This window comes from Crinia signifera, chromosome 1, assembly GCF_055691185.1.
Source record: "Crinia signifera chromosome 1, ASM5569118v1, whole genome shotgun sequence".
Taxonomy (NCBI): Eukaryota; Metazoa; Chordata; class Amphibia; order Anura; family Myobatrachidae; genus Crinia; species Crinia signifera.
In genome coordinates this window covers 282,594,742-282,614,804 of record NC_139217.1, presented here as the reverse complement: position 1 = coordinate 282,614,804, position 20,063 = coordinate 282,594,742, and the positions used below count along the sequence as shown (strand labels likewise).

The following is a 20,063-nucleotide window of genomic DNA, read 5'->3' as shown; positions in this document are numbered from 1 at the left end:
TCTCCTTTGTACGGTCCAGATACACTGAAACTGCTCTCACCAGATCCAGCGTATGATAGGCCTTCTGTTCGTCATTAATCGGCTCAGGGAAAAACCTAGGCAAGGATATTTCCTGATTCAAGTGGAACGCTGATATGACTTTTGGCATGAAGTCTGGGTGAGTTCTCAGCACAACTCTGTCAGGGAAGATCACTAGGTACGGTTCCTTGATCCAGAGGGCCTGAATCTCGCTGACCCTCCTCGCCGATGTTATGGCTATCAAGAACAGTACCTTCCATGTTAGGTACTTTACCGAAGAGTCTTCCAGGGGTTCAAATGGCTGTAGCATTAGTGCTTTTAGCACCAAATTCAGATCCCACGGGGCCACTAAAGATTTTCTTGGTGGCCGTATTCCCTTGATTGCTCTGCAGAACTTCTTTACTAGCTTTTCCTCAGCTAATCTTCTGTCCAACAGTACACTGAGAGCAGAAATCTGTGACTTAATGGTGGCTACCGCCAGCCCCAACTCGAACCCTTCATACAGGAATTGCAAGACCTTGGCCGTAGAGATATCGGCAAACTGACCCTCAAAGTTCCCCCATGAGATGAACTTCTTCCAGGTTTTGTAATATATTAACGAGGAACCTTCTTTCCTTGCTTTCAACAACAATTCGGTCACTTGTTCGGATAAGTTATGGCGCTTCAGGGTCGCCCGCTCAATCGCCATGCCCTCAGCGAGAAGCTTTCTGGCTCTGGATGACATATTGGTCCCTGTTTCAACAGGTCTGGTATCACCGGCAACACCCACGGTGGTTGCACCGCCATCCTTAGTACTGCAGTAAACCAGGCTCTTCTCGGCCAAAATGGAAGCACTACCAGTACTTCCACTCGGTCCTCTCTGATTTTCTTGAGCACTCTGCTGATCATGGGGAATGGCGGGAAGATATATCCCAGAGTGAACTCCCATTTCACTGAAAACGTGTCCAGTGCCGCAGCTTGTGGGTGAAAGGATTTCGAGCAGAATCTGCTCACCTTCTTGTTGGAGAACGACGCCATCAGGTCTATCTCGGGTTCGCCAAACCTGGCGACTATTTGACTGAACACCTTCGAGTCCAACTCCCATTCTCCCGGCAGAATCCTCTTGCGACTTAGAAAGTCCGCTACAGTGTTCTCTGGACCCGGAATGTACACGGCCGAGATTGATTGCAGGTTGTTCACTGCCCACGACATGATCTTCTCCAACACTCTCAGTACAGGTAAACTCCTTGTACCGCCTTGGTGGTTTATATGTGCCACTACTGTCATATTGTCTGACATGATCCTTAGGTTGGTATTCCGAAGTTTGTCTTGTAGGCAACAGATTGCTTCCCAAACGGCGAGCAGTTCTCTGACATTGGATGACCTTGCACTCTCTTCTGTGGTCCAAGACCCTTGTACCGAGCTCCTCCCAAGGTGAGCGCCCCAACCTTGAAGACTCGCATCGGTCGTCATAACCACAAATTCTGGGTTTGAGAGACTGGAGCTTCTTCTCCTCAAGCCAGAGCTCCACCACCTTAACGAATTCTTCGTCTCGGCATTCAGGATTATCTGGAACCCCTCGTGGGTCTGATTCTTCATGAATGGGAGCAACTGCCACTGTAGCTTCCTCATGTACCACTGGGCCCATGGAATGATATTTATACATGATGTCATCATCCCTAGAAGTTGTAGCGCCACCTTCAGGGGGCATCTTCCTTTTGTTAATAACAGTTGCGTCAGATTTTGTATCTTCAGACAGCGGTCTACCGACAGGCTCACTGAAAACTTTACTGTGTCTATAAGGACACCCAGGAACTTGATTGTCTGGCATGGCTGCAGCTGACTTTTTTCTTGGTTGATCACCCAACCATGCTTCTGCAGAAATTCTATTGTAATTTTGACACTCATCTGGACCTCTCTCACTGATCTTCCTGCCAGCAATAGGTCGTCCAGGTACGGCCAGATTTGGATTCCCTGCTTCCTTAGTTCTGCCACAAGTGTCACCAAGACTTTTGTGAACACTCTCGGCGATGTCCTGAGCCCGAAGGGAAGGCAGGTAAATTGATCATGTTGGTCGAGAAGCGAGAACCTGAGAAACTTTCTGTCCTCTAGTGACACGGGGACGTGATAATAAGCGTCCTTCAGGTCTATGGACGCTAACCAATCTTCTTGTCTGAGACCCATAAGGATAGAGCTTATAGTTTCCATCTTGAACTTTAGCTTCTTGACAAAGAGATTCAATCCTCTCAGGTCCAAGATGGTCCTGAAACCACCTGTACTCTTCTCCACTAAGAAGAGGTTCGAATAATACCCCAGACGTACTTGGTCTTTCGGGACATGTTCTATTGCTCCTATTTGTAGAAGCTGTAGAATCTTCAAGGTGAGAGTCTCTCTTTCCAGTTTCTTCACTGGAACTCTTGACCTGACAAATTTGTTCTTCCAAGGTCTCCTTAGAAATTCTATTTGGTAGCCCCTTTCCACAATATTGTTGACCCATCTGTCTGATATCGATGTTTTCCAGACTTCCGAAAACTGAAACAACCGGGCTCCAACTCTCACCATTGAACCACCGTCATAACTTGGCACCTCTCCGATACTGTTGACGAAAGGACTGGCGAGTCATATTCGGATTCCCCCTGCGGGAGTACTGGCGACCGGGCCGATAACTTCTTGCCTCTCTATAAGTCTGCCTGCTAGAGGTAGGGATGGGAAACCTATTCCTCCTGTCTTGGGGTAGTCTCACGGACTTCCCCCCCGAAATTCTCTGGATCATCGAATCCAATTTTGAGCCGAACAAGAACCCGCCTTCAAAGGGTAGTGCCGTTAGACGATTCTTGGAATTGGCATCCGCACTCCAGGGTTTGAGCCAGAGCGCCCTCCTGGCCGTCACTCCTTGTGCCATCGCTTTAGCCGAGAACGACACCGCGTCCAAAGAGGCCTCACACAGGTATTCGATAGACTTCTGTATGGTCTGTAAACTTCTCAGCAGATATTGCTTGGAAATCTTCTCGGTTATGTCTGTATGGAGCTCCGACGACCATAGCCTCATTGCCCTTGCCACCGACGCAATAGCCACACTGGACTTAAGCGACAGCGCAGAGGTCTGGTGCAATTTCCTAAGCGAATTTTCGATCTTCCTTTCCATAGCGTCTTTAAACGCCGCCCCATCTTCCAGTGGTATGGTTGTTCTAGACGTCAGCTCTGCCACCGCTGCGTCGACCTTGGGCACTAGACACCACTTCAGGAAATCCTCATCTTTGAAAGGATACATTTTATCCACTCTAGCCCATCCAGCCATCCTCTTATCCGTGTTGACCCATTCCTTATTGATCATCTCACGGACTACTTTGTGAACCGGGAAGGTTCTTCCTTTCTTCGATCTATCTTCGAAAAGTGGATCTGCTGTGGTGTCTGAAGCTTCCGGGTAATTCATGGATTTGTAAATGCTTTTCAGCACACTTTCCACCAATTCGAGGTTGAAAGATCTCACATCTTCCTCTATTTCACCTTCCTCAATGTCTTCTGCCTCCACTGGTTCTATCTCCTCCGAGGAACCACCCCCTTCTGTCAGCATTCCAGCCTGCTCCCGAGACCTCTTGGGCTTCTGAGACTGCAAGAATTCTTCTTTGGAGACAAACGACTTTTGCATCCAATCCATCAGTTTTTTAAGGACATCCGATTGGTCCGACTTATCCACCTTAGGCTGTGGGATTTTGTCACATTCTTCACACAGAGTCCTCTTATCGGCACTAGCAAATGCCTTGTCACAACTCATGCAAGTACAGGTAAGGAATTTCTTCTTAGCTGTCCTTTTTTTATGAACAGGTGATTTAGGCACACTGGAAACAAAGCAGAAACCTAACTAGTATCATGCAAAAATAAAACCAACTAATGCCCAAAACCAAAGGGCTTACCTCAAAGGGGCAATGTCAGGCTGCTGGGAAGAAGGTGCTTGCTGCTGCTGGCTTTCTTCCATGGTTCTGCTGCTTGTACAACACCACAGGCTCTGCAAAGCATGTCCGTTTATATTTAGGACAGCTTAACTCCTTGTATGCCAGCAGCGTTTCTGTCTGGCGATTCCTGCGCACATTTCCGCAAAGCGGAACCAAAAATCCGGTCCCCGTTTCCGGGGACATTATTCAGGTGCACACTTGGTGCACCACGCCGGCGGAAGTGACGTTTTATGCGCACTTCCGCCGCACGCGTCTCAGCACCCGGCAGCTCTCAGCGTCGGCTCCCAGCCAGACGCTTACACGCGCTGACCATCCAGCGATCAGCCACGCGCCAGCCTCCCTGCCAGCTCTGTCTCCCAGCGTGACTACCCAGCTCCGCAGCCTACAGGTAACGCCGCTACACACCCACACAAAAACGGGGGTCTTGCAAAAAATGACATGCTGCCGGGATTTTAGGCAGGTAACTGGCGCTAAGCACAGTTCTTACCCTTAGTAGCTGCTGGAGGCAGGTATCTCAAAGGCCACACTCCTCCGCAGCTCTCCTTCTTCCCGGGAAGCCATCCCATATATGTAAGAGGTAGCCCTGTTTAAAAATAAAATAACGCCCTGCCTGTCCTATCTAGACGGAGACAGGAGAAAAAGACACAGAGGAGAGGGAGGTGTGAGCTGTTATACCCAAGGGGGCGGTCCCTGAAAAAAGTCCTGTCTAATCTGGTAGGAGGAGGGGAATATCCCACTGTCATGGCTGCCATGGGGATCGTAGAAGAAAATGTAAAGTATAATGAAAATGAAGCATGCTGTGTTTCTGGCAGTAGAGGTTCTACCAATTTCATATTCATACCATCTATTACATTTTTGTTGTCTGTTATTTGTCTTTTTGTTTGCCCGGTATGCATTCGGACACTGTTCGACCGTTTTGGACAAAATCAACACAAGGTGGCTTGATTGGGTCCAGATTAGGTTCATGGCCCAAAAAGGGGTCCGGCCACTACAAAAAGTGAGACTGGGAAGCAAGATATGGCAAATTGCATAACGTAGAGTTTAAAAAAAAAATGTTCTCAGATCGGGAAGCCGAGAACAAAGAGGTATATGCCGTGGACACCACGGGCATGGGGAGCATGTACAGGGGCTTCCACTGAACATATTTGGATGAGAACTTCAGATAGGGATGGCAAATGGTCTGGAATGCCAATTGGAGTGGCCAGGACCTCTGTGTCATGTCAGGTTGTATGCTGGTCATTCTTTTGACCTGGGGAGTGTGTTCTGGGCCTTAGATGGAAATGTCACAGATGGGTGACAAATGGTCTGGGATGCCTAACTAAGTACTTGGGTTGCTGGTGTGACTTCTACCAAAACAGAATACAAAATGATACAGAAAAAAGGCAACGGTGCCTTTCATACCAATCAAATATTATTTATTATCTTCTAGAACAGGCATTCCCAACCACGGTCCTCAAGGCACACCAACAGTACAGGTTTTGTAGATATCCAGGCTTCAGCACAGGTGACTTAATTAGTATCTGAGGGATTCTGATTAAACCATCTGTGCTGAAGCCTGGATATCACTAAAACCTGCACTGTTGGTGTGCCTTGAGGACCGTGGTTGGGAATGCCTGTTCTAGAAGGTGTTAAATAAATAAGTAGATTCTGACTGGTTGTCAATAGTAACATCCCATGTGAAATAAAACTCCAATCTTAATAAATATCCCCCTATGTATCTATGTTATTAGATGTTATATCCAACACTGCCTAGGTTTTGTTTTTTTTACTCCCTCTTGGATCCTCAACACTTTATTTTTTTATAAATTACCTTTTTTCTTTTCACATTCTGTTGCACTTTTTGGGACAGTCTCATCTTATCTTTTCTCCTCTCTCTATGAAATGCCTGTGCCAGCTAACGCTGCAATTTTACTTAGTTGTTTTTTATGATTGTCTTTGTTTTCATTAAGAGGTGGTATGTGGTAAGTTTCTAATAATTGAGAATAACATGCCCTACAGCAGGACAGGCCAACCTGTGGCTCTCCAGATGTTGTGAAATTACAAATCCCAGCATGCCTTGCCACAGTTTTAACACTCCCTTATAGCAAAACTGTGGCAAGGCATGATGGGATTTGTAGTTTGACAACATCTGGAGAGCCACAGGTTGGCCAGGCCTGCCCTACAGACTATCTGTCCTTAACTTTTACTGACAAGGGTACTTGTGTATTTTGGCGGCGCCCGATTTCCCCATCGTTCGATGAACGTATCGCATCGCATGCCATGTACCCGATGGCATGCGATGCAACGCGATTTTGATCCCCTATACGATGAAAAATCGTATAAGCACCCTAATGGGTGCTTACAATGTTAAATGCACCCCCACGTAACCCCCCAACTATAAACGTGAACCCGAAGCGTGGCGAGCGCAACGAGCCCGCGAGGGGCGGCGGTACGCGTCCTACGACCTTTTCATACCCCCACTATCCACGTCGGCGTGGAGTTGAGAATAGATTAGTGTGGCGAGCGCAGCGAGTCACCGAGCCCGAAGCGTGGCGAGCGCAGCGCGCCCCGCGAGGGGACGCGGATACCTTCACAGGTAAACGCGTCCCTTTGCGGGCTTCACAGGTATCCGCGTCCGCTCGCCACGCTTCGGGCTCGGTGGCTCGCCACACTAATCTATTCTCAACTCCACGCCGACGTGGATAGTGGGGGTATGAAAAGGTCGTAGGACGCGTACCGCCGCCCCTCGCCACGCTTCGGGTTCAGGTTTATAGTGGGGGGGTGGCGGGGGGGTGCATTTAACATTGTAAGCACCCATTAGGGTGCTTATACAATGTTTTATCGCATCGTATGGCATTGTATGCCATGTACAATGGCATACAATTTGAAAATTGTATGCCATCGTACACTAACCAACGAAATCGCATCGCATACCATCGCATGCGTAATGGTATGCGATGCGATGGGCGCCGCCAAAATACACAAGTACCCTGACAAGTATTAGATGGGCATTAACTAAAATTACATCAGTGACATTAATGATAGTGGGGATGTTTTTGTGAGAGTAAGACACACACACACACACACACACATCATATTCATGCTGCACATACTTTTTGTACTTCGCGATGTGATGTACGCGGGAGTGCGCATCGCAAGCCCAAAATGCACCATTTGTGAGCACCTTTAAGTCCTACTTCCCTCCAGACCACCATTTATTGCTTCAAGATAAAAATCTCCTTCTACCTTCATACAGAGCTAAGTTAAATGTTAACCGAACCTGATTATAAGATTTTTTGGTACTTGTGTATTATCACGGCGCCCACGATGTACATCTTAGTACATCGCATGCGATATAACTGCATGCGATGCGATCCGATTTTTCATTGTACAAGCACCCTGACTGGTGCTTTCAATGTTCCCGAAGCGCGGTGAGCGCAGCGAGCCCCGCGTGGGGACACGGATGACTTCACATGTATTCCGCATGCGCTCGCCACACCTCAGGCTCGGTGGCTTGATGCGCTCGCCACACTATCTAAATGCAACTCCACGCCGAGGTGGATAGTGGGGGTATGAAAAGGTCGGAGGACGCATACCGCTGCGCTCGCCACGCTTCGGGTTGGCGTTCATAGTGGGGGTCGCGTTGACAATGAGGGGGCATTTAACATTCTGGGGGCATTTAAGGTACTCTTTACTTAGAAGGGCGCCCATCTCGGGCATTGAATGCACTAAAAAATCAGGTGCGATGCGACAGACGAGATGCCCGAGATTTCCCATAGGGAACAATGTTAAATGTCTCAATTGACCCGATTTTCCTGTTCAATGCCTCAATTGACCCAATTTTTCCATAGGAAACAATGTTAAATGGGCCACAGAGGCCAAATAGGCACCCTGAAGTGAATAATGGCCACCCGAATTGTTAACGCCACCCCACGATCAACGTCAACCCGAAGCGTGGCGAGCGCAGCGAGCGCGCGAGGGGCGGCGGTACGCGTCCTACGACCTTTTCATACCCCCACTATCCACGTCGGCGTGGAGTTGAGAATAGAAAGTGTGGCGAGCGCAGCGAGCCCCGCGAGGGGACGCGGATACCTTCACAGGTATCCGCGTCCCCTCGCGGGCTTCACAGCTGTCCGCGTACGCTCGCCACGCTTCGGGCTCGGTGGCTCGCTGCGCTCGCCACACTTTCTATTCTCAACTCCACGCCGACGTGGATAGTGGGGGTATGAAAAGGTCGTAGGACGCGTACCGCCGCCCCTCGCGGGCTCGCTGCGCTCGCCACGCATCGGGTTGACGTTGATCGTGGGGTGGCATTAACAATTCGGGTGGCCATTATACACTTCAGGGTGCCTATTTGGCCTCTGTGGCCCATTTAACATTGTTTCCTATGGAAAAATCGGGTCAATTGAGGCACTGAACAGGAAAATTGGGTCAATTGAGACATTTAACATTGTTCCCTATGGGAAATCTCGGGCATCTCGTCGGTTGATCGCACCCGATTTTTTAGTGCATTCAATGCCCGAGATGCCCGAGATTTTTTACTAACGATGCCCACGATCAAAATCGAGGGGCGCCCTTCTAAGTAAAGAGTACCGCATTTAACATTCTGGGGGCATTTAACATTGTATGCACCCATCAGGGTGTTTGTACAATTAAAAATCCCATGCCGTTTTCACGTGAAAATCGAATGCAATCGCATACCTTATTTAGTGGTATACGATGTGATGGGCGCCGTGATAATACACAAGTACCGATTTTTTTTACATTTTAAATACTCATGTTTAAAGACTATTTAGTTAATATAGTCAAGAGAATAGGAACATATGTAGGAATAGAAGATTAGATCTGTGTCTGGACATTAGCGGCAGTTTTGATGTGATCGGAAGTTGGATAGGATGAATTGCAGCATCTTGCAGTTAAGAGATGAGACTTTTGGGCCCTACACACGTAGCTATATACAGGCATTTTCTGAGTGATGTTACTTAATTTAACTACATCCCTCAGAAAATGCCACTACATCGCTGTGTGTGTGTGTGTGTGTGTGTGTTTGTGTGTGTGTGTGATAACAATGTGTGGCCCCATGCGGCGCTATCTCCAAGCGATTATGAAACCAGCACAATGTTTATTAATTGGTCATGGCCAGTATTCTCAGTTACAGGTGCTGTTGCCACAGTGCATGGACCAGAGGTGACTGTCAGACAGCAGCTCTCCCGCACAAAAAAAAAAAAAAACTGTGAGCGGCAATCAATCCTACTGTATATTAAAAAACTGCTGCCGGTGATACAGAGAACCCGTTCTGAGTAAACTGTGGGGATTATTGGCGAGTGATTTGTTCGGGGTCTACGAGTGACACTGGAGTCTGCCCCTCCTCTGGCTATGGGCGAGATGTACTAAAGGGGAAATGCGGTAAAACCCCCGTTTTACCGCATTTTCCTATGTACTAAAACCCGTTCGCAGCGATATCGCAGGGCAGGGTATCGCCACCTTTGGGTGGCGATACCCTATAGAAGCCTATGGGCTTCTTTTCGCCGCCCACCGCGTCGCCGCCACCTCGCCGACCCCCCCTTTCCCCCCTCCCTTGGGCTTACCTTCTTGCAGGTCCTCCTGGACCCCGGAAGGTAAGCCCTTCCTCCCCCTAGCAACGCAGCCGGACGTCCTTCCGGCTGCAGGGGGGAGGAGGAAGGGCCGGGGACAGCTTGCTTAGCTGTCCCCGGCGTGAAAGCAGCAGAAGCCGGCTGGGAGGTGACGGAGACCCCCCCGCAGACCACAGTACAGGTATCGCGGGGGGGCCTCCGTCACCTCATCGCGATGCCAGCCGCATATGTTAGTACATATGCGGCGGCATCGCGGCGGGGGGGGGGGGGCGCGAAGGGCGGTGATGTATTTTAATACATCCCGCCCTATGTGTCTTTACTCAGGAATCCAAGTAAGTTTTATCTCAATGACATAGACACACATCTAGTCTCCGTACATAGACATTGCAATGTAGCATTTTGAAGGTACTTATGTATTATCTGGGCTCCCATGTTAAATGCACCCCATTTTTTCATACCCCTACTATCCAACTACGCATGGAGTTGATTTTATATAGTGTGGCGAGCGCAGCGAGCCACAGTGCCCGAAGCGTGGCGAGCGCAGCGAGGGGACGCGGTCTCATAAGATAAACGGGAGCCCAGATATTACATAAGTACCATTTTGAATTTAGATACAGCTGCTGTCGGGTGCCGGATGTCTCACCGCCAGTCGGGATTCTGACAGTCATTACACCGACGTCAGAATCCCGACTGCTCCCTCGTGGGGATCCACGACCCCCATAGAGGGAGAATAAAATAGGTGGCGAGCGTAGCTGGCCACCGTGCCCGCAAGAGGCTTCATTGCGCTCCCCCCACTGTGCAGTCGGGATTCCGACGTCACGCTAATGACTGTCGGAATTCCGACTGTCGGTGTTATAACACACGCTGCTGTCGCACAGAATACAGTCATGCTGCATACCTAATCAGCACAGACTGCTTGTGCATTTTATTCACAAAGCGGAGGAAAAAATGCCAAAAAATAAACACTCACAACTAGAAGGGCTGTTAAAGATGTATAAGTCCAAAATGCTGACGTAGACACTTTTACAAGTCCCCAGGATGCCACCTACTGTTTATGGAAAAATGTTGGTACACAGGGCCTAGTTCATATTCTTACACAAACACAATGTTTTGAGTACAACACTTCAAATACAATGTTTGAGGGCTGTGCATACGCAAGGCCCATTCTGCGCATCTGGCATTTGTTGCAGTGGCATCCAACACCCCACCATTTTCCAAAATGGGAAAGCTTTTCGACATACTTTTTCACATTAGATGTTTATTACCTTTTTTTTTTTTAATACGAACGTATATAAAACATTAAGAAATTACTTTACAGACATGTTTATGTGCCCCGCAATGACGAAAAGACTTCTTGTTGACACTTTTTCATCAATTTATAATAAAAAAGTGGGTAGGGGGAAATAATCTATTTGACACATTTTAGAACCTCTAGTACTTTCCTTATGTATGGTCACAGACAGCCTTCTACTGTATGTTATAATACTGTCTCAGGGCCTGATTCAGGCCAGATCGCTCATCTGCATAGTTGCAGGTAACTGCCCACACAGACTGACCCGCCCTGTGCAAATCGCTGTCTTCTCGCACATCCATACGCAATTTACACACCATCAAATAGATTTCCCAGTCTGCGCAAATGTAAGTCTGGCCCTTCCACAGCTCTGTGAGAGACAGGCTGATTGAGGCTGATGTTACACAACCTCCCTTAAAACACACGCCTGCATTTTTCTTGACACTCCGAGAAAATGACAGGTTGCCACGCACAAACCATGGCTTCCTGTCAGTCAAACTCGACACCATTATGTTTACCATCCAGATGCTTTTACTGCCGCCATTTCCATATGTGCAGTGTACAGTACGCATGCCCATGTGTAGTCATTCCATAATCGCTCAATCTGTGAATTTGCTGATCGGTCATCAATTCTGAATCAGGCCCTCAACACTTTTTGGGGTCCAGGATTGTTTCCCAACTTCTCCATGTACTTCTCCCAGGTGACATTTAGTACAAATTCCGCGAGATGACATTTCTAGTGGTAACTGGTGTTGGTCCGGTGCGCACATTCGTGCGGTCTAATCAAGTTTCATGAAACAAACTCGGTTTTGCAAACTGCCTCCTAATTGGACTGACCCCAAGCAGGGTAAGGGTAAATACAGTACAACAGGTGACATGTCAGCCATAGCGAATACTAATATGACAAGGTAAGTGCTAAGATTCTTATAACCCATTACACAGATGCTGCCCCGTGTAATAATAACTGGTAGCTCAGCACATCCACTGCGCCGCTCATATCAGTGATTGCACACACAGCCCAGCTCCATGCTACATACAGTATACACATATATGCATAAGGCCGGCGGTAGCCCCTGTGCTCACCTTCCTGCTCCCTAGCTGACAGTACAGACACCAAGTAGTGAGCGCCATCGAATACAGGGAACATAGACAGGCTGGCGAACTGCACGGAGACCTCAGTGATCAGCTCCATGCTGACAGTAGCCGGCTGCTCCCTCACTGACAGCCGCCTCTTACCACACACACCGCGCACTCAGCAGCTTCCCCGAACCGCCCCCTTCCCCGACGGACTCCCGTACCAACCAATCAAGGCACAGCTCTAATCAGTTTACACTGAGAGGTCAGCACGCTGTTGTGAGAGAAAGCGCAGACGTGATTGGCTGTGCTAAAATGTTGTAGGTCGGACGGTGACTGGCTGTGTAAACTAGTCGTGTCATACCCAGGGGCCAGATGTACTAAGCATGGAAAGTGATAAAATGGAGAGTGATAAAGTACCAGCCTATAAGCTCATGTCATGTCACCAACTGTGTTTGAAAAATGACAGGATCTGGTTGATTGGTGGTTTATCACTCTCTATTTGATCACTTTTCAAGGTTTAGCCATTTCACCTCATGTTATATATCGGTACTTCCTCATCATGGAACTTACATAGCGTACAGCGAGCCGCAAGAGTTAATTCTGGGGTCCACGCCACCCTCCTGTGTCCACGCTACCATCTATTACCTTTATTATTATTATTATTATAATTTTATTTATAAGGCGCCACAAGTGTTTCACAGCGCCGTACAAAGGAACAATACAGGGAGACAAAGCTTGGCATAACATTGAATTAATAACAAAAATACAGTACAAATAAAGAGCGCCACAGATCAATACACATTACAGCTTAAATGTAAGTAGTGAGGACTCAATCAACATACAACTAGAGGCTAGATGCCAATGATGGTAATGAGTATGCGGACAAAGATGGTCACTGAGTGTTGGAGTATAGGAGAGCTGTGAGTAAAATGTGAAGAGAAGTGGGCTTTGACAACAGGAGGGTAGAGGGCCCTGCTCAGAGGAGCTTACAATCTAGTAAAGTTTAGAAAAGTTGTGGCAAGCGGAGCGATCCACCGAGCCCAAAGCATGGAAAGGGGACAATCGCAATCCACGTAGGCGCTAACATAATTGGCGTAAGCAGTGGCTGCAAAGATGAAGTACCTATATATATATATGTGTATAGGAGAGGGCTCAGAGGTGTGTTTAAAGGTACTGCATACCCTCCAACTGTATCAAATTTGCTGGTACAGTACCGATTTTTAACCAGTAAATAATAACTGTACCGAATGTACCGTTTTTCCAAATACACGTTTTTTTTTTTTTTCTAAGGTGCGCATCCTCCTCCTGGCTCCAGAGGCTGTGGTGCGCATCCTCCTCCTGGTTCCAGGCTGACGCAGGTGGCAGGTGGCAGTGCTGAGATCAGAAAAATGCATTGCAATTAAAAACAAAACTTAAAGTAAAAGAACGGCGGTCCACCTTTTTGGGATCGGCGGCTCCCTAAGTCTTTTATGGGATCTGTTCAAAAGACCTGCTTTGTTTGCGAATGACCCATCTCTACCAAGGGTGCATTGCGGGTCCCAGGCCAGCGTGCGACGCGTCATGACATCACACGCCGGCACCGCGGACCGAGTGCACTCAGGGGACAGGGTGGTTGTTTTCCTCAGACTCTGTCTTGCATGTGCAGTAGAGAGAGCTGAGAGCAGCGCGTGGAGCGGCAGCCGTGGTATGGGGGTATGTCTCTGTGCAGTCAGGCTGGGGTGAGCACTCTTTCTATTCTTGTGACAGTGATGGCTGCTAGAATATTGTAAATAAGTAAAATGTATTTATTTTGGTACTTGTGTAGTTTGGCGGCGCCCATCGCATCGCATACCATAAGGCATGTGATGGTATGCGATGCGACGCGATATCGCGCGATATTGTACAATGCCATACAATTTTAAAATTGTATGACATTGTATATGGCATACAATGCGATGCGATGCGATTAAACATTGTATAAGCACCCTTATGGGTGCTTACAATGTTAAATGCACCCCCCCCCCCGCCACCCCCCCACTATAAACGTGAACCCGAAGCGTGACGAGCGCCGCGAGCCTGCGAGGGGCGGCGGTACGCGTCCTCCGACCTTTTCATACCCCCACTATCCACGTCGGCGTGTAGTTGAGAATAGAAAGTGTGGGCCGAGCGCAGCGAGCCACCGAGCCCGAAGCGTGGCGAGCAGACGTGGATACCTGTGAAGGCCGCGAGGGGACTCCGATACCTGTGAAGGTATCCGCGTCCCCTCGCGGGGCTCGCTGCGCTTGCCACGCTTTGGGCTCGGTGGCTCGCTGCGCTCGCCACACTTTCTATTCTCAACTCCACGCCGACGTGGATAGTGGGGGTATGAAAAGGTCGGAGGACGCGTACCGCCGCCCCTCGCGGGCTCGCTGCGCTCGCCACGCTTCGGGTTCACGTTTATAGTGGGGGGGGGGCGTGGGGGTGCATTTAACATTGTAAGCACCCATTAGGGTGCTTATAAAATCTTTCATCGCATAGGGGGCAAAAATCGCGTCGCATCGCATCACATGCCATCGGGTGCATGGCATGCGATGCGATTAAAACATCGCGCGAGGGAGATCGGGGGCGCCGCCAAAATACACAAGTACCTTTATTTTTCTGTCTGCAATAATTTTTCTACATTTTTAAAATGTTCAGTACACATTTGAAAAGGGGGTGTGGTCACGCCCACTTTACCTGTGACCACGCCCCCTTTTTGCATGTGTACTGATTTCTACCAATCAGATGATGGAGGGTATGGTACTGGCCGGGAACTGCCTGCAAACTCCAGAGACTAGGGGTAACATGTATTAGGGCGAGAGAATCAGAAATTGAGAGAATTGGAAAGAAATCTCCAGTTTTTTTTAAATCGACAAACATTTACACTTCAAAACCAGTTTGATTTTGCAGTGTAAATGATTGCCACTTTAAAAAAACTGGAGATTTCTTACCAAATCTCTCACTTTCTGATTCTCTCTCCCTATTACATTTAACCCTAGTAATGCTGTCTTGTGTGACCAGCTACGTTGTAGTTGTAAAATTACACTTGTGACCAAGGATATGACTAGTAGTTTGTGGGTCCCATAGCAAAATCTTAAAACTGCACCCTCCCACTCCAACCTATTGGCACAGAGGGCAGTATTCAATGAGGATAATTCGCCCTGTTTCACGGCGAATTTGTGCTATTTTCGCATTGGAAGGTGATTTTTTGGGGTCAGAAAGCGAATTACCCTATTCAACGTGCACTTCTCCTCGTCTTTCTAAGTGATTTTCGCCGTGTGTCGCCGTGTAGCAAATGGCCATCTTTTCATGGTGAAGTGGAAAGTGAACTTTTAAAATAAAGTTGTTGTTGTTTTACATTTGGTGTAAAAAAATCAGGAATTTTATTCTGTGAAGGGGCATGCTATTTTTATTCATGTGCTTATAGCACATGAATATATATATTTAATTTAAAAAAAAAAAAATTTTTACAAAGAGCAGCCAGCAGGGGGCCGGGAGCAGAGCCGCTCATTACATATTCATATATTCACTGCTCCCGATCATTACATATGCACGATCGGGTGCAGTGAATACCCGGTCCCCTGCTGGCTCTCCCGGGGGGGCAGCTTGTGCTGCCTGGCTCCTGGGGAGCCCACCTCGCCCCCACATACGTTCTGGGGCAGGCAGGGAGACTTCCATCTCCCTGCCTGCTGCCATGCTCAGGCTCCCTGCGGCATCCGCCGCAGGGGTTCTCATTCGTGGTGAGGGGCAGCGAGCCCCTGCCTCATTGAATACTGTGTCAGTGAGGGCTGGCAGCGAGGGCTCCAGCCCTCCGGAACACGGCGAATGTGCAGCGAATCCTAAACAGGATTCGCTGCACATCACGATTATGGACATTGAATACTGCCCAGAGAGGTAAAAAAAAAAAGCATATTGCATACCTACCAACTTTGGAATCTTTGTGATCGAGACTTGCTGTGCCAAAGACAAAAAAATGTGGACCGGCAGCTAGAGGAGGTTGTCGCAAGCCTCCGGAAGAGGCCCACCTGTGCAGACAGACATCTGGGTCCAGGAGAACTTATAGTGCGCAGTTTGCAAGTAGGTGCCACACGTGCTGCACTACAGCACATCGGTTTCCTTTTGACATTTGTTCTTTTATTAACCCTAGGAATACATTTATCAGTGCCCTGCAGTATTTTTTTTTAAGTGTGCCACCTATTAGTAGTATCCATACCTCTAAATAATTTCTTCCAGTTTATATCCTTTAAGGCAGGGGTGTCCAAACTTTTTGCGACGAGGGCCAGATATGGTGACGTGAAAATGTGTGGGGGCCGACCATTCAGCCTGACATTCTTTGAATCATTAATCACATCAGAATGGTCCCCCACTCACTGTATGTCCCCCAGCCTGCCCCTTCACTGTATTTCCCCCAGCCTGCCCCCATTCACTGTATGTCCCCCATTCACTGTATGTCCCCCACTCTGCACCCATTCTCTCTGTCCCTCCAGCCTGCCCCCTTCTCTTAATGTCCATCAGTGCCTCCATTCATTGTATGTTCCCCAGCCTGCCCCTGCTCCCCCTTCTCTGAATGGCCATCATTGCCTCCATTCACCGTATGTCCCCCAGCCTGACCCTCCTTCACTGTATGTCCCCCACTCTGCCCCCTCCCTTCTCTGTATGTTTCCCAGCCACTTGTGTGAGCCAGAGGAAGGAGAGGCAAAGCAGGCACTGCAAGGACAGGAGATGCTTGGGCTCCTGCTGTTCCTCTGCTCTGCATGTTTTGGGAGCAAGCTTCCCCCTTGCTGCCCCCCTCCCCAAACACTGCTGTCACGGTGATTGTGTAGTAGGGTGATATATGATTGCAGCAGCAGGGGTAGGACGCCAAACACATCTGACTCCTCACTGCAGCAGACAGCAAGGTAAAGGCGCGACGCTGGGGCCCCACCTTTAGTGTCCTGTGGTGTGCATCCTGCATCTGATGCTCTGCCTGCTTCCAGCTGGAGGCTGCGGGCCGCTTGAAATGACAGCACAGGCCGCATTTGGCCTCCGGGCCTGACTTTGGACATGCCTGCTTTAAGGACTCCTCAAACTTGCCAAAGTTTGCTTTTTTTTTAAATCTAAGAACTTAGTTGCTCCAATATAATTATCTTTGTAAAAAAATGTAATCAAACATGATCATATTGTGATCACTTTTCCCCAATGTCTCCCTTATTGTTATATTAGTAAAAATGTCCCCACTGTTGCTTATCAAGAGATCCAGGGTATTGTTATTTCTGGTTGGACTTTCAATAAATTGATACAAATAGTGGTCATTCAGGGCATCCAATAAAACATTTCCCTTAGCGGTACTAGTTGACCTATCTTTACAATTTATTTCTGGGTAGTTAAAGTCACCCATAATAATAATGTCCCCAAAGCTGGCCACTTTTCCCACCTGTAGCAAGAGGTCTTTTTTTTCACCTTATGTATGTTGGGTAGCTTATAACATGTTCTTACTATAATTTTTTTAGCCCCTTTAATATTACCTGTGCTTTCTACCCATACCGATTCTACTGACTCCATTATGTTCTCATATATGTCTTCCCTTATGTATGGTTTAAGGATAGTTTGACATATAAACATACCCCCCCTCCCCCTCCCATTCTACCTAATCTATTTTATCTAAACAGACTATAACCTTCTATGTTAGCCCCCACTCATGTGATTCGTCCCACCAAGTTTCGTAATACCTATGAGATCAATATCTTCCTCCAAAACTAGGGTCTCTAGTGCCCCCATTTTACCAGTTAAACTCCTAGCATTCAGATAAAGGCATTTTAGATCTCGTTTTTTCTTTGCCCTTGTCGTGTTACCTGTTACAGTTGCAGAATGTTCCTGAAACGATAAATCAGTATCATGGACAATATTTGTATTTGGTTGTCTGTCTCTCATACACCTTTATTATAACCTGTTCCCTTTTTCCTCCCTTCCCCTTGCTTCCTCCACAATGTAGCTCTTTGCCCTCTATTCTACACTCATCTATTGGTTTAAGGTTTTTTCCTATACACTCCCCCCACCTGTCAAGCCTTCCCACCATTCTACCCCCGAGCACCCCTGCCACCTCCTCATTCAGGTGCAATCCGTTGCGGCAAAAGAGATGGCGCCTGACCGAGAAGTCTGCCCAGTTTTCTAGGAACTCAAATCGGTACTTGTTGCGTCTGAGTCCCCTTGCGGGGCTCGCTTCGCTCGCCCATGCTGCGGGCTAGGTGGCTCGCTACGCTCGCCACGCTATTTAAAATCAACTCCATGCCAACATGGATAGTGGGGGTATGAACTATCCATGTTGGCATGGAGTTAAGATACTTTTTTTTAACATAGTTTGTGGCGAGCGTAGAACCCGGAAGTAGCATGCTGGCGCCGTGAAACTACACAAGTCCCCTCAAATCCCTCCCTCCTGCACCAGTCTTTGAGCCATACATTAACCTCCCTAATCTCCCTCTGTCTCCCTGCACAGGCAAAAGCAATATTTCTGAGATTATTACCTTAGATGTACTCACCCTAAACTTATTGCCTATATCCCTAAAGTCTTTTTTGAGGACATCCCATCTACCACTGACTTTGTCATTAGTGCCAACATGCATCAAGACCACTAGGTCTTTCCCAGCCCCTCCCAATACTCTGTCCACCCGGTCCACAATATGACATACCCCGAGCACCCGGGAGACAACAGACTGTACGCCTATCGCGGTCCCAATAACAGATTGCCCTATCAACTTTCCTAATAATTGAACCACTTACCACTACTATCTGCCTCTATGAAATACCCTCCTGGGATATTCCTCTGGTTGCTACAGGAACCCTTCCCTGCCAGCTGCCCAAGCTCTTCACTCCCAACCATAGTTTCATTGTCCATTTGGGCATATCTACTAGGGTTTGGTAGCTTAGAGCTTGCCTGCTGCTTCATGTGTTGTCTATTTCCCCTAGACCCCCTAACTGTTACCCAGCTACCGATCCTCTTGTCCTCGCTTGACTCAACCTCCAACCCATGGGCCCCATGTTCCTCTAAAGCAGCAATGGTAAGCTGCAAACTCTGCGCAAGGTTAGATATACAGACAAACTCGCCTTTGAACGCAATGTCCATCGGCGAATACATCTGACAAGGTAAACACTGGTGGAGATTCTAAACCTTGTTCCCACTCATTTTACCTAGTTGGATAAACTGCTACTCAATCACACCACTCAGAATTAAATACCAATACAATAGTATTACAGAACAGTAATTAACAGTAATAGTTAATTACAGTATAAATATATGTGTTTATTTATATTTTGCATACTTCCTAAACGGATTTTTACACAAACATCAATACTGTAACTGTCCAGTTACAGACATATAATACCATATCAAAAGGGAACAAATTATTCCACCCTTATACATATTAAATGACCTCCCTATTACATCCTTTACCCAAAGACATTACCTTTAACTACTAATATTATTGTCCATAGGTACTTCTCCTCTAGGTACAACACACTGTGCCGTGTAATAATTATATAATAATTTAATAATTAATATTTAGCCCAACCATATATGTATTCCATTTGTTGGTAGGACTTCAAAGAACTGTTTTAAAACCCATTTTACTTTATGAACAGATGTCAATATTTATCATACATTTATTTGCAATAAAGAATATTCTAGGAAAGTTTTTGTTAGCATGTATCAGTAGCTGCAGCAGATAGTGTTAGTTAAAAATAATTCACCATGGCCATAGTTAAATCAAATATATTAATAATCACGAAAACTTCTCTGAATTTCCAATGTCACTGCTTGAAAGGCTCCCAGTTAATATCACTCTGCGTCACATATAGCTGTATCTGGAGGTCCCACTGGTATTATTAAATGATACCTTAATATACCAAAGGGTCAGTTTATAAGATTGAACCAAAATTGTACAATGGAAGAGGCATGTCTAAAGGGTTGTACACCAGGGCGGGATTATAATGGAGGCACAAGGGGTCAGTACCCCTTTTTTTTTTTTTTCACCTATCTGCCAATGTGACAATGATTAATGGTGCTGAGCATTGGGATCCAAGGCACACTGACTGCACAAGGGTGCTGTGCATTACTGGGAGTTGACTAAGTCCCATGACACGTTGCACCAGAGGGCAGAGGCTGAGACGTTTGTGCTGAGCTCTGATTGGTGGAGCTCATTA

The 20,063-nt window shown here is 47.4% G+C and overlaps 1 protein-coding gene across 1 annotated transcript in view; it reads right to left on the bottom strand.

The window, feature by feature from the left end:
* Positions 1-12,082, bottom strand: part of TMEM38B (transmembrane protein 38B) — a 68,777-nt gene extending 56,695 nt beyond the window's left edge. Inside the window, exon 1 of the mRNA XM_083185014.1 lies at positions 11,898-12,082. Within this exon, the coding sequence (XP_083041140.1) occupies positions 11,898-12,006 (109 nt within the window). The 5' untranslated portion in view covers positions 12,007-12,082. The remainder of the gene's footprint in view (positions 1-11,897) is intronic.
* Positions 12,083-20,063: the final 7,981 nt, after the last annotated feature.